The sequence below is a fragment of the Brassica napus genome, chromosome A9 (assembly GCF_020379485.1).
Source record: "Brassica napus cultivar Da-Ae chromosome A9, Da-Ae, whole genome shotgun sequence".
Lineage (NCBI taxonomy): Eukaryota > Viridiplantae > Streptophyta > Magnoliopsida > Brassicales > Brassicaceae > Brassica > Brassica napus.
Window position 1 is genome coordinate 25634077 of NC_063442.1, and position 15415 is coordinate 25649491.

Here is a 15415-nt window from a genome sequence, read left to right on the forward strand (position 1 = left end):
CAACATTTTGGAACAGTCTACAAGGACCTAATCTCAATGACTCAAGACCCAACAACATTGATATGTTTTTTTTTGACACATTGTACAAACGTTTTCTGAATTGTTTTAGAGTCTTTATGGAGCCTTTCTAGTCTATTTTGAGTCAATTCAAGTCTAGAGTACGCATGGAGGCCCTTGGAGAGACGTATGAGGAAAAGAGTCAGAATTGGTGTTTTTCCGCGAAGAAACCGAACGGAGCAGCCTAATAGGTGATCCTGAGCGGAGCAGCCGCTCAATTGCTCCCGATATTTAAGGAAACCAAGATTCTATTTCGAGATTTTTTCTAGTTTCCCTATCTTTTCATTCCAGCCGCATGTGGCCTCCACATATTATTTTCTTCTTTCTTTTATTTTTCTAGTTTAGTTTTGACGCAAGAGACAAGAGTTTTGAGATTTGTACTTGGCGATTTTCTACTTTGTAAGGGAGATGGCTCCATCTTATACCTAGAGAAGATTACCATGAACCCTCTTTTTATTTGATCGCATGATGTATTTCTCAGTATTGATCTCTGTGTTATCTTGTGTTATGGCTGAGTAGTCGCTTGTTTCGTCTAAGGTTCTAGGGTGTTAGATCCGTGAGCTAAACATAGATAAGTATCTATCAATTTTCTTTATTCAGAACTGTACTTATTGCTTGCATTAAACTGATCACTTAATGAATGAACTTAGGTTTAATCTGTTCATTAACCGTGTAATAGGTTGCTAGACATGTTATGAATGAGCATTGCATCCTAATCAGCGAGAGTAGATATTAGAGTGTTTTGTGAACCAATTGGACCCGATCTTAATGTTTACATTTGCATCTTGATCCAAGCAAGAGCTTATATATCAAGATAGAATTGTAAAGGAGAAGTTCCACGAGAGTGGGCTGATCTAACTAATGAGATTCAAGTTCTAGACTTGTCCCAATTCGAACTTGAATAATTGTTTGGCTCTCAACATTTTACACTGATGATGTAACCATAGGTTAGCTTCTTAATTGTCTGAAAACTTTAAACCAACTGTGTTACTTGCCTTTTACGTTTTCTCAGTTTTAAAACCTATATTGTTTTATCTCGATATTGAATTTATAGAGATAAAGAATATCGAGCTAAAGTGCAAACTGGTCTTCTGAAACTAAATTTCAAAATACTATATTTACACTGTTAACTTATAATAGTAAATACACAATTTTAGTGTATAAGCATGACCAAGCTTTTCAACGTAATTGAAAATTTTAGCTATTAAAGAATAGTTTCAAGACTTCAATATTGTCTGTAATTCATAAGCACATAATGTACTGCTGATTTATTAGTTAATACTGTACATGTTTTCATACAAATTATATTTTGTAAGTTATTTTATTTTGATCTGGATTTTCACAACACCTCTTATTTATACAATAAAATAACCTTTTATGTCAAAAAGAAAAAAATGGTACATGAAAATGTCAAGTTTCTAGAAGTCTGTTATTTAACTAGCTATTTAGACATTCTAGAAATATGAAAACGAAGACATTGCAAAAAAAATTTTTTTAATAACCGAGTGTCCTGGCCCCACCGTGGTGGTCCAGACTAAAGACCGAACCTTTTAGTGGCGCGGACGCACATCCGAGGGTGGGTCATGGCCAGGCAACGGTCTTCGGTTCGGATGCCAGAACAAGTCCGCATGTAAATTCCATAGTAACCAGTGCGAATCGAACCCAAGGCCGTACTTGGCTGCAAGCCGTTCACCACCAGACTAACTCGTCCTCGTCCTGGTTGACATCGCATAGTATGGAATAATTTATTTGTTTAAAAACCAAGACTCAGTTAAATGTTGGAATAATCTGCAGCTGAAAATTCGGTTCAACAAAATCAACTGACTAATCTCGTGGAGACATGCAATATATGTCCTATCGAACTTATTTAAAAGAAAATTTCAAGGTCAAAAAGTTTATAGTAATATATTTTATAATAAAAATTTGTTTTACAAAAAAAAAAACTGATAATTAGATTGTATATTATTGATAGAGGTAGGTTTCACCCCGTTCCAAACCTCCTATTAAAGATACAGCTCGATAACAAATTCTAGTGAAATTAAAAAAATTATGCTATTATTACAAATAACAAAATTTTAAATTTTCTTTTTATCGAAAACATTATTGTTTTGGTTAAATAACACCAAAATAATAAATAAATAACACCACAATATTATCAACTCATATGTCCAACCAGCATAATTAACAGTTAAATAGTTTCTGATGCAACAAAATAATAGATGTAGACACGTTTTAGAAAGTTGAGATCATTTATTTGAATTTGTTTGTAATTTACAGATCTATAGTTCATGATGAAAACAAATTTGAAGCAAAAAGAAAATCAGTCCGGAAAATGCTTTTCGTGGTGTGGGTCATAACGTCGACTCTTCAACGCATTTTAAACATCAAATTTTCGTTTACCTCAAAGAGCATTTAGAGATATACAATTTTATACACCTTTGGATATAATTTAATAATCATACAATTTTTTTTATTTGATAATCAATCATATTTTACGGTCTCATAAAGTTCTACCGTCAATTTCAGCGGTAACAAATATCAAATGTTCAGGATTTGATAATCAAACATCTTTTACGTCTGTACAATGAATGAAGACGATTTTACCAAAAATAAAAAAAAATGAATGAAGACGATTAGGGGGAATTCTTTGTGGCCGTTGAAATTGACTTTGAAACCATGATGTAATGGGTTGAATACATTTACATCAAATTTCAAACAAATGATGTAATTAATGCATGTAAACTCATAAAGATTTTTTTTTTGTGCAAAAAAAATGCATAAAGATTCTAAACAAATTTTACCGAATATACTGTCTTAAGACAGTATATAACTGCTATCTTGAAAAACACTATATACCTAGGAGAAATATACTGTCAAATACATTTTGAACAACAAATTTTAATGCTTTAGGTTTTTTTTGTTTAAACTATTTTTAATGCTTTATGTAACTCATAATATTAAATCATAAAGAATGGTTACAATCCAATGATATCAAACCCTCTATATCAACCCTTTATGTAACATGTTTCGACCCATAATATATATACACCAGAGGCGAGACACACTTCTAACAAGCACAAAGATCAAGAGAAAAAATGGGAGAGATCAAAAGCGGCGAGAAAACGCGTGTTTTAGTGGTGGGAGCGACGGGATACTTAGGGAAGAGAATCGTAAGGGCGTTTTTGGCTGAAGGTCACGTGACCTACGTTTTGCAGCGGCCAGAGATTGGTCTCGACATCGAGAAAGTCCAACTCCTTCTCTCCTTCAAGAAACTCGGCGCTCGTCTTGTCGAAGCTTCTTTCTCCGACCACCAAAGCCTCGTATCAGCCGTGAAACTCGTAGACGTCGTTGTCTCTACCATGTCTGGCGTTCACTTCCGTAGCCATAACATCCTTGTCCAGCTCAAGCTTGTTGAAGCCATCAAAGAAGCTGGTAATGTCAAGGTATGACAGTAAAGATTAAGAATAAAGATGTACAGATTGACCAACTAGTTTCCCTACCTATTAATTTTAGTAGTTTGGATGGTTATGGATATATCTAAAATGAAAATATATAAATTAACTATTTCAGCGCTTTTTACCATCTGAATTTGGTATGGATCCATCACGCATGGGACATGCGTTACCGCCGGGAAGAGAAACGTGTTGGATCAATTATTAATAAAGCCCATGGCTTATTTAAATAATTGTGAACTGATGAAAAGAAATGGGCCTCAGCCTTGTTTCTAGTAAATGAAGAGGGAGTAACAAAGTCCCACATCGGGGAAGAGGAACAAAAGTGTGATGTTTATATATGGGATAACACACTCACTTGTTTAAACGAGTCAGAGAAGGAAGAGACTCCCCACGCGCGCGCCGCCGCCGCCGTCCGGCCGGCTCGGCTCGGGCTCGGGCTCGGGCTCGGGCTCGGGCTCGGGCTCGGGCTCGGGCTCGGGCTCGGGCTCGGGCTCGGGCTCGGGCTCGGGCTCGGGCTCGGGCTCGGGCTCGGGCTCGATAAGAATTATTCTTTTTGGACCAAGTTAAGCTCAACATCTTGTCATTTAAAATCTCAAAAAACAACATGCATTTTATTTGAAACGACAAGCAGTTTGTCTATAAAATAAAAACGTCATGCAGTTCATCCTCTCGAGATATTTAAACGAGATAAACTTCCCGAGATCTTTGCCAAATCCCCACTAACGAGCGCACGTTATGCAACAGTTACGGGAAGTCGCTCCTCGTCCATCTCTTTAAATACAACTCGTCTCTCTTCTCATTTCCTTAACTTTTTCGAGATCAAAAATCCAACAGCAAAAATCCCTCTGCGTAAGTCTATATTGCGAGAGTGTTTCGTAGAGTTATAGTTCGATAGGGCGATCACGAGTGAGGCGTGATTCGTCTGCCATGGTTTTATCCTGGGACTCTATATTCGTACAGTTCCGTCTCACTAACGGAGCGAATATTTTGAGTTAAGGAAAGAGATCATATCTCGACTCCATGTCTCTTCGCGAATACGATTTCTTATCGTTCTTGTATTCGCTTTATACATTCGTATATTTTCCTTAACATCGCTTTTATTCTATCGTTTTATATCAGTCCGGTTTTCCGGCTTATACAATCTTAACTCAAAATCGCTTTATTTCTAAAGCTCGAATCGGGTTGAAAAACGATTTATAAAAACGGGTTTTGGAACCGTGTTTGAGATTTGCTTTCTAGCACTTCCGCGAAACGTTTAATTATTATCTGATAACGATGTTTGCGATTTGCTATACGCTTATCCGCGAAACGTTTCTGTGTTATTCTGAAAACGTGTTTGCGATTTGCTTTATAGCACTTCCGCGAAACGTTTCTGTTTTATTTCATTAAAAATGAATCGTTTCAAGATCGCTTTTTTAAGCGAGTTTGTGAAACATTCTAAGTCTATAAAAATGATTTCTGCGAACGCTTTTTAAGCGAGTTTGCAAAACGTTTTTCCAAGACTTATATCGATATGATTTGGTTCAAACACCAAAAATGAACATCGATTTTAGACTATTATTTTATTTAAAATAATATGTTAAATATTGAATGGAGTTCTAATCCGTTTTCATGTTTTCTCTACAGAAAAATGACAAACGATAATGACACCCCCACTCCCATGGACACCTCGGATGTTATTCAGACTCCACTCAACGCTGCAGCAACTGGCGTGACAACCGCTGGAAACATCACAGCGTCAACCACTGCAGCAACAACGAGCACTTTCCTCCCTGCGGGGAATGCTGCTGATGAAACCACTCGCCGTACCCTATTCGGTGCTGGTCTTTATCAGACGGGTTCCATTTCAGCAACTGCAAGTGGTCCGGTGGCAGTTCAAACTCCTCCGACTGTCCCTAGTGTGTTCACTCAAGGACTGATGCCAAACCAATTTGATGGCAAAGGCTTCAAAACATGGCAGAAGAAGATGTTGTTCTTCTTGGCAACGATGAAGCTGGAGAAGTTCCTCCAGGAGGACAAGCCCCTTATGCCCTACGGGATTGATGATGTTCACAGCCTCGCAACTGTTGACATATGGGTGCATTCCGACTTCATTTGCAAAGGCTACATCTTGGGTCGCCTCATTGACCCATTGTACCGTGTCTACTGTGAGATCCCCACGGCAAAAGAGCTATGGAGATCACTAGACAAGAAGTACAGAGGTGAGGACGCTGGCTGCCAGAAGTATGTGGTCTCAAAATTCCACGACTTCAAAATGGTGGATTCAAAACCCATCATGGATCAGGTAGAAGCGCTCCAGCTCATTTGCCATGAAATCGCTGCTGAAGGAATGTCCATCTGCGAGACATTCACAACTCTCAGCTTCATTGAAAAGCTTCCTCCAAGCTATGCGGATTTCAAGAACTACTTGAAGCACAAGAAGAAGAAGATGGGGCTCGAGGAGCTCATCACGAGGCTTCAGATGGAATCCAGAAACCGAACTGCTGCAAAGGTCGGTACAAAGGAGCACAGTGTCAACATGGCTGAGCACAAAGGCAAAGGAAAGGCACATGCCTATTCTCCTGCAAAGCCTTCCAAAACTGCTGCAGCCTTGAAGGCTTCTGGAAAAAACTTCAAGAACAAAGGTATTGAGATCAATGCGAATGTGGAGAAGTTCAAGGGGAAATGTCACTACTGCCACAAAGTGGGGCATAAGACTGTTGAGTGTCGCAAAAAGATCAAGGATGAGAAGGATCAGGCAAATCTCACTGAGGAGGATCTCGTTGCTGTGGTGACTGAAGCCAACATGGTTGAAAGCAACAACCCCAAGGAATGGTGGTATGACACTGGTGCAACCACCCACATTTGCACTGACAGGGCGATGTTCAGCACCTATCAGAAAAGCAAGACTGAAGAGAAGCTCAAGATGGGAAACACTGCAGTCTCCAAGATTGAAGGACGCGGCAATGTGATCTTGAAGATGACATCTGGACGTGAGGTCACTCTGACAAATGTGAAGCATGTGCCAGACATGAGGAAGAACCTGGTCTCGGGAACCTTGCTCAGCAAGAATGGATTCGCCACAAGCTTTGAGGCGGATAAGCTCGTGATTAGGAAGAATGGGATGTATTTGGGAAGGGGTTATGTTAAGGGTGGACTTGTCAAGTTGAATGTAATGACAGTCACTCCAAAAGTTGTAGCTCCAAAAGTTTCAATGAATAAGAATGAGCCAGTTGCTTATTTGGTTGAGTCTTTTAATATATGGCATGAAAGATTAGGCCATGTAAACTACAAGTCTATACAAAGATTAATGAATTTAAATCTAATTCCTAAATGCAAAACAAGTAAACAAAAATGTGAAGTATGCGTACAGGCTAAGCTCACAAAAACGCCATCACCTCGTGTTGAAAGAACTAATAAACCTCTAGATTTAATTCACACTGATTTATGTGATTTAAAATACTTACAAACTAGAGGTGGTAAAAAGTACTTTGTGACCTTCATAGATGACTGCACAAAATATTGTTATGTTTATTTATTACATAGCAAAGATGAAACCTTGGAAAAATTTAAAGAATTTAAACTCGAGGTCGAGAACCAGCTTAAAACAACTATTAAAGTAGTTAGAAGCGACAGAGGAGGCGAGTATGATGGTCCGTTCAATGCATTCTGTAAAGAACATGGAATAATCCATCAAACTACAGCTCCGTACTCACCAGAATCTAATGGAGTTGCTGAACGAAAAAATCGAACTCTAAAAGAGATGATGAATGCTATGTTGCAGGAATCTGGGTTACCCCAGAACATGTGGGGGGAAGCATTGCTTACCATGAATTATATCCTCAACAAAATTCCACACAAAATAACTGGCAAAACTCCATATGAATTATGGAAAGGTAATTTACCTTCGTATAAATACCTCAAAGTGTGGGGGTGCCTGGCAAAAGTTGCGGTACCACCACCAAAGAAGGTCACTATTGGACCTAAAACAGTGGATTGCATCTTCATCGGATATGCACATAACAGTAATGCTTATCGATTTCTGGTACATAAATCTGAAATATCAGATATTCTTGAAAATACAGTCATGGAATCAAGAAATGCATCTTTCTTCGAAAATATTTTTCCATATAGGGAAAAACAAGGTTCAAAACGAACTCGAGAAGAAAGAGACAATGACAAGAACTCAGAAACTGAGACAAACGTCGAGATTTCTATAAATGATATTTCAGAAAATGAAGAAAAAGATGAACCTCGAAGAAGCAAAAGAGCTCGAAAGGAAAAATCTTTTGGAGAAGATTTCCTAATGGCATTTTTAGTAGAAAATGCTCCAAAAACTTTGGCAGAAGCCATGGCTTCACCAGAAGCTCCATTTTGGAACGAAGCTGTCAGGAGTGAATTAGATTCGATTATGCAAAACTATACGTATTACATAACGGATTTACCACCTGGCTGCAAAGCATTAGGGAATAAATGGATAATGACACGCAAACCTGGTGGAAAATACAAGTCTAGGCTTGTAGTTCAAGGATTCCGACAAAAAGAAGGCCTTGACTATTTTGATACATATTCTCCAGTGACGAGAATAACATCAATAAGACTGATGATAGCAATCGCAGCCTTAAGAGACTTAGAAATCAATCAAATGGATGTAAAAACTGCTTTTCTAAATGGTGATTTAGAAGAGGAAATTTACATGAAACAACCTGAAGGTTTTGTCATTCCCGGACAGGAAGACAAAGTATGTCGACTTGTAAAGTCACTTTATGGGCTTAAAAAAGCTCCTAAACAATGGCACGAAAAATTTGACAACACAATGATGTCAAATGGTTTCAAAATAAATGAATGTGACAAATGCATATACTACAAAACTACCAAAAATGCGTATGTTTTATTATGCCTATATGTAGATGATATGCTCATTATTGGAAGCAATAAAGACATTATCAATCAAACAAAGAACATGCTCAAAGGGACATTTGAGATGAAAGACTTGGGATTAGTAGATGTAATTCTCGGGGTTAAAGTCAAAAGAAATTCAAACGGAATTATCTTAACCCAATCTCATTATGCTCAAACAATATTAGAGAGATTTAAAAATTACTCTAATAGTACGGCAAAAACTCCGTTAGATCCCCAAATGCACTTGACAAAGAATTCAGGTGAAGCGGTTTCACAAAACGAGTATGCACGTGTAATTGGAAGTCTCATGTACTTGACAAATTGTACTAGACCAGATCTGGCGCATGCAGTAAACGTACTTAGTCGATATACCAGTAATCCAGGTCATACACACTGGAAAGCTATAACGAGGGTACTCAATTACTTGCGCTACACCAAAGATTTTGGGCTTCACTATGGTAAAGAACCAGCAGTTTTAGAAGGATACAGTGATGCTAACTGGATATCAGACTCTAAAAACTCAAAATCCACAAGTGGATATGTATTTACACTAGGAGGAGCAGCAATATCATGGAAATCTACCAAACAAACAGTGTTAGCCAGATCAACCATGGAATCTGAGTTCATAGCCTTAGACAAAGCAGCAGAAGAAGCTGAATGGCTTAGAAATTTTTTGGAAGATATCCCTATGTGGGAGAAACCTGTGCCAGCTATACGCATACATTGTGATAGTCAATCAGCAATAGCTCGGGCTCAGAATAATCTCTACAATGGTAAATCTCGTCACATCAGAAGACGACATAAAACCATTAGACAACTTATCTCAACTGGTGTAATCACAATAGACTACATCAAATCGGCTGACAACCTAGCAGATCCATTTACTAAAGGTTTGCCACGAGATGTTGTTGCTAAATCATCAAAAGGAATGGGTTTAAAGCCTATAACGAATGAGGATGCTTGACTGCAACCCTACCTATTATGACTGGAGATCCCAAGACGTAGGTTCAAAGGGAAAACAAAATCAAACAGAATCTAACCAAAGCACTTGAGACAAAGTAGTCTCTTCCCAGCTCCTAAGATGATAAAAGTGCTAACAAATGTGAGAAGGATAAGCATAAGCTTTTAATGATTCCATAGCTTCTTAAGCGGAGTATTACTCAATACTTTTCATGGTCAATCACCTAATGAGTGTGAAATGAGGCCGTTTCTAGGAGAATGAATGCAAGGCTATATTCTCTAAGTTCACTCATGAAAACCAGGAATAGTTCAGGGCCACAATGAACACAATAGAGAACTAAGTTCTACGAGAAAATGAAGCTGCGTTATGCCTGTTGTCTCGGTTTACATAAAACACCGGTTGGTTCAAGACATCATGTTCACCTTCTGGTAAAGTATACCCGACAGATATTAACTATGAGTGGTTCAAGGCTTAAAAATGCCACCAACTCAAACACAGTGAATTTTTCGCAAACACTCTCGATAAGTCTGTCTAGTCTAGTCAGGATTAGAATAAGTATAGTTTTTTAGAGTCTATCGAGTCTGCATTTAGTCTGCATATGTTTAGAAGAGTCATTTCTATTCATGTGGGGGATTGTTGGATCAATTATTAATAAAGCCCATGGCTTATTTAAATAATTGTGAACTGATGAAAAGAAATGGGCCTCAGCCTTGTTTCTAGTAAATGAAGAGGGAGTAACAAAGTCCCACATCGGGGAAGAGGAACAAAAGTGTGATGTTTATATATGGGATAACACACTCACTTGTTTAAACGAGTCAGAGAAGGAAGAGACTCCCCACGCGCGCGCCGCCGCCGCCGTCCGGCCGGCTCGGCTCGGCGTGGGCGTGGGCGTGGGCTTGGGCTTGGGCTTGGGCTTGGGCTTGGGCTTGGGCTTGGGCTTGGGTGGAGGGCCTTTGGCCCGATAAGAATTATTCTTTTTGGACCAAGTTAAGCTCAACATCTTGTCATTTAAAATCTCAAAAAACAACATGCATTTTATTTGAAACGACAAGCAGTTTGTCTATAAAATAAAAACGTCATGCAGTTCATCCTCTCGAGATATTTAAACGAGATAAGAGAGAGAGAGAGAGCGAGTCTTGGGGAATAAGTTTGTAACTTAAACTTCCCGAGATCTTTGCCAAATCCCCACTAACGAGCGCACGTTATGCAACAGTTACGGGAAGTCGCTCCTCGTCCATCTCTTTAAATACAACTCGTCTCTCTTCTCATTTCCTTAACTTTTTCGAGATCAAAAATCCAACAGCAAAAATCCCTCTGCGTAAGTCTATATTGCGAGAGTGTTTCGTAGAGTTATAGTTCGATAGGGCGATCACGAGTGAGGCGTTATTCGTCTGCCATGGTTTTATCCTGGGACTCTATATTCGTACAGTTCCGTCTCACTAACGGAGCGAATATTTTGAGTTAAGGAAAGAGATCATATCTCGACTCCATGTCTCTTCGCGAATACGATTTCTTATCGTTCTTGTATTCGCTTTATACATTCGTATATTTTCCTTAACATCGCTTTTATTCTATCGTTTTATATCAGTCCGGTTTTCCGGCTTATACAAAACGTTCGACCAAAAAATGGAAGTTCGTCAGGCTATTGAAGCTGCCGGAATACCTTACACTTACGTTGTTGGCGCTTGCTTCGCCGCATATTTTACTGGAAACCTATCTCAGATGGAAACGTTACTCCCTCCAAAAAAAGAAGTTAATATATACGGAGATGGTAATGTAAAAGGTAAAAACTTTACTCCCTCATAAAGACATGCTTACTCTTCTCATTGTGATATTTACTTGTTAGTTTTCAAACTTAAATGGTTTTATCTTCCTAGTGGTGTTTGCGGATGAAGATGATATTGCGAACTACACTTCCAAAACTCTAAACGACCCACGAACTTTGAACAAAACCGTGTATGTCAGGCCTCCGAATAACGTTCTCACGCATATTGAATTAGTTCAGATTTGGGAAAACCTAACCGGAAATGAATTGGAGAAAACCAATATTACTGCAAAAGACTTCCTTTCCAACATTGAACGTAAGTCCCCAATCATAATGTGACATTGTATAATAATTTTCAGCTAGACATATTTAATGGTCCCAGGCTTTATGGCGATTTAATACATCAACCCCATAAATGGTATTTGATTTTCTTATATATATGTAGACATGGAGATTCCACAGCAAGCGGGGCTAGGACATTTTTATCATATTTTCTATGAAGGATGTCTCACTGATCATGAAGTGGGAGAAGATGAAGAAGCATCAAGTCTCTATCCGGATGTGAAATACAAGCGCATGGATGATTACTTAAGAATGTTCCTCTGATAATATTTTGGTTATATCAGCACATCTATGATAATGTATGCATATCATAAGTTTGAAATATTTATTCACATTCATGTTTTTTGATGTTACTCAAAATTAAAATATACTCATTATGAAATACAAATATATAGTATTATGCTTTTTCTAACATCCTTAATAACAACAATGTCGACAAAACCAAGCAATATTAACACTGATTGTACATAATTTTTTCTTTAGTTGATTAATGAATTTAACATTTCATCAAAAAAGCAAACTGAACGCAAACAATGAGAATGTGAGATACATATTTTTCTCTTACAAAATTTGATAACATTAGAAAAAGGAAAAATGAAAAAAACAATTCACAACTTCCAAATTTGAGCCAAAATCACCAACTCACAAACACACAATTTCAATCTTCTACTTTTAGTTAAATACAAATAAATCTCATATTTTTTTTTTTGATGAAATGTTCAATTTATTGATCATCAGGAAAAAGAATGTTTATGTACAGCAATAACTAAAGAATTCTATCATAACTCAAACTATGAAACCTAGTTATTCCTATGGCTGCCTTGCACTAAACCAACACTGCATTAGTCCTTTGAGTTTCTGCTTCTCATAGTACTTTGTAGACATGATCCTTTGTCTTATAGTCTTTTCAATGAACTTCGCCAACTGAGCAACAGGCTTTGCAGGCTGTCCATGTCGTCTCTCATTCCGTTCTTTCCATAGATAATAGATAGAGACCTGAAATGCTAGCCGCAAGAGTATGGACTGCAAACTCCCCACAGACCTTGCCATGATTCGCGCTACAATCTCATTCCAGTCCGGCGATGGAGGAGGCCGCAAGAGTGTGCCAATCACTTGTAGCCAAAGCGTGTACGAGTAAGGACAAGCAAAGAACAAGTGATTTCTAGTTTCATCAGGCTCCCCACAGAACACACAGCGTTGAACCTGCCCCCAAGCTTGCATTTTGCTACCTGTTGAAAGTCTATCTTTAACTGCCAACCAAGCGATAAATGCATACCTTGGAACTCCTTGCGCAAACCAAATAAGCTTACTCCAGACTACCACCGGCCTTTTGCATCTAATCTGTTCCCATGTCGCTGCAGCAGAGAATTCCCTTCCATACTCATCGTCCTTCCTTTTCCAAAGTACCTCATCTTGTACATTTGTTTCTAGCACAACTCCTAACTCTTGGACTTTGACGATCATGTTTTGAACAGTCGTATCTCGAGTACGTCTGAACCTCCACTCATTCTCCACAAGGACATCCGCAATACAAGCGCTAGTAGCTATGCCGAGTTGCAGCCTCCCACGGTCCCCCACGAGCTCGATCAGTCGGCCAATTGGGTGCCAAATATCTGTCCAAAATTTCACCAACTTCCCATCATGAATATCCATCTTGAGAAACCTTTGCGCGACAGGTCTGAGTTGGAGAAGCTTTTTCCAGACCCAGGATCCTGTGGAGCCTTCCTTAACGTCCCAAAAGGAGACTCCCCGCAGTAATGTTTGCTTCACCCACTTACCCCACAACGACTCTGAATCTGTGAAGAGACGCCATATCAATTTGAGTGCGAAAACCAGCGACACTTCTTTAATTTTCCGTACTCCTAAGCCTCCTTCCTTTTTGAGGCAGCAGACCTCTTCCCACGCAACCTTCGCTCTAGTGGTGATATTAGGGGATCCACTCCAGAGGAAAGCTGAGCACATACTATCAATTTCATCAATAGAAGCTTGTGGTAGACAAAAAGCTGAGCACCAGAAGTTGGTAATGCTAGCAATGACTGATTTAATCAACTGGAGACGACCAGCGAAGGAGAGAGATTTACTAGTCCAACTTAGTAACCTGTTCCGAATCTTCACCAGCAGGGGATCGTAGTCATTGCGCGTCATTGTCTTTGTAGCGAGGGGCAGACCAAGGTACTTTATTGGGAGAGCGGAGACAGTAAGACCAGCTTCCCCTGCAGCCACTTCCAGCTCCTGTTTACCTCTCCCCGCTGCAAATACAGTTGATTTTGCCACATTGATTCGCAGCCCAGACATACGTGCAAACTCTTGAAACACTGTGAGAGTACCATTGAGTGAAGCCGGTGAGCCATCAGTGAACACAACAATATCATCAGTGAAGCTCAAGTGCGTGAGGTTAACAGCACAACACATAGGATGATAACCTATACTGTGGTTCTCCACAGCTCTGTTTAGCAGTTTAGATAACACATTACTAAAATCAGCCGTTTTGTTTTGTTCGTTATATTTAATAGTTGATTTTTGATATGACTGAAATGATTTGGTCAATACAAATATAAGATTTTTTTGGTTTCAGTTGAAATGTTAAACATTAAAATGGCTTACTTAAAATAGTTTAATTAAAAAAATTAGCTTTTCAATTCTTCATTATTATCTGACTTAAGTATATATGTTTTCAATAAACTTAAAAATATTTTTTAAGGAAGCAAAAATTAAAAAAAAAGTCCAACGTTAAATGTGATTTAAACAAACAAATTTAAAGCAAATTCAAACATAACATGAAAATAAATAAATGTTTAAACTTAAAATAAACTTAAATATAAACATAAAAGTAATAGCCAGAATACCTCTAAAAACATGAAATTAGTAATAGGTATGCCTGTGATTGTTCTTGAGACGATCTTCGTAATGATTCTATTTAAAACAATTTAGTTGGTGACTAGTATAATATATATAATTCAAGTAAAGTTGAACACATATACAATATGTTTTTGTTACACAAAATCAAATTAATACAAAAAGCTAGTGTCATATATGTCTTCTCAAATTTACATGCAATTCAAATTTTTTTTTCAAAAGTTCGTAAATATATGCGTAATTTGTGAAGACCTTCCTAAAAATATGAACACATATATGATATGCTTTCGGTGTATTTATTTGAATTGTATTATTCATTCCGTAAAATTATTATTTATTAAGTCTATTTAAAACATATATACTCAATTAAAATATATTAATCAAGATGAAAGAGTTATAGCATAGTATATGTTCGCTCGTGTAGCATTTTATGCAAGATTTTTATACTATTTCAACGAAATGAAAGAGTATGTCGTGCCTTTCAAATTTTACACTTCTCTTCTTTCACATGTTCATTAGTATATATTATAGTTTGTTTTACACTTCTCTTCTTTCACATGATATTATAGTTTGTAGTTGTCTTATGTACTAACCACTGTTTCAATTTTGTACACATTTTTGGTTAAAATGAAAGAAAGTTAAACATTAATATTTAATCGTCGCCGTGTGTCTTCTTTTTTACCACCGTCCGTAGTATCATCACCTTCTCTTCTTATTCTTAACCCTGCGTGGTAGTTTTTTTCCTTCTCCATTAACACAGTCACATTTTCTTCTCTATCACACATTATCTATCTTTCACTACTTCATCTACTCAACTTCCGCTCACTCCGCCTCAATCACTTCCAGCTGTACAATCGGGTATTACCATCACCATCGATATATTCTCTTTCATCACCGTTGCCACCCGTCGTAACCCATCTTCTTCTTAGCTCTTCCCACCGTCTTTTCTTTTATTTCACCTAATGTACTAACAATTAAATTCTTCTTGATACCCATTTTATTCCATCGCCATTGGACACTAAGAAAATAATTAGAAGATATGAATCTTTTTGTTTTTGTGTTTTATTCTATTATAGATATATTGGAATAGAATAGCAA

At 37.9% G+C, this 15415-nt stretch overlaps 2 protein-coding genes across 2 annotated transcripts; both read left to right on the forward strand.

The window, feature by feature from the left end:
* The first annotated feature begins 3152 nt into the window (after positions 1 to 3152).
* On the forward strand, positions 3153 to 3506 carry LOC125578154 (pinoresinol reductase 1-like). The gene has a single exon (XM_048740472.1). The coding sequence runs from the start codon at positions 3153 to 3155 to the stop codon at positions 3504 to 3506; it is 354 nt and encodes a 117-aa protein (XP_048596429.1).
* Positions 3507 to 9838: 6332 nt separating this feature from the next.
* On the forward strand, positions 9839 to 11797 carry LOC106441553 (pinoresinol reductase 1-like). The gene is made up of 3 exons (XM_022690922.2): positions 9839 to 11137; positions 11232 to 11435; positions 11565 to 11797. Exons 1-3 carry the CDS (start codon positions 10981 to 10983, stop codon positions 11723 to 11725), a joined length of 522 nt encoding a protein of 173 aa, XP_022546643.1. The 5' UTR covers positions 9839 to 10980; the 3' UTR covers positions 11726 to 11797.
* The last annotated feature ends 3618 nt before the right edge of the window (positions 11798 to 15415 follow it).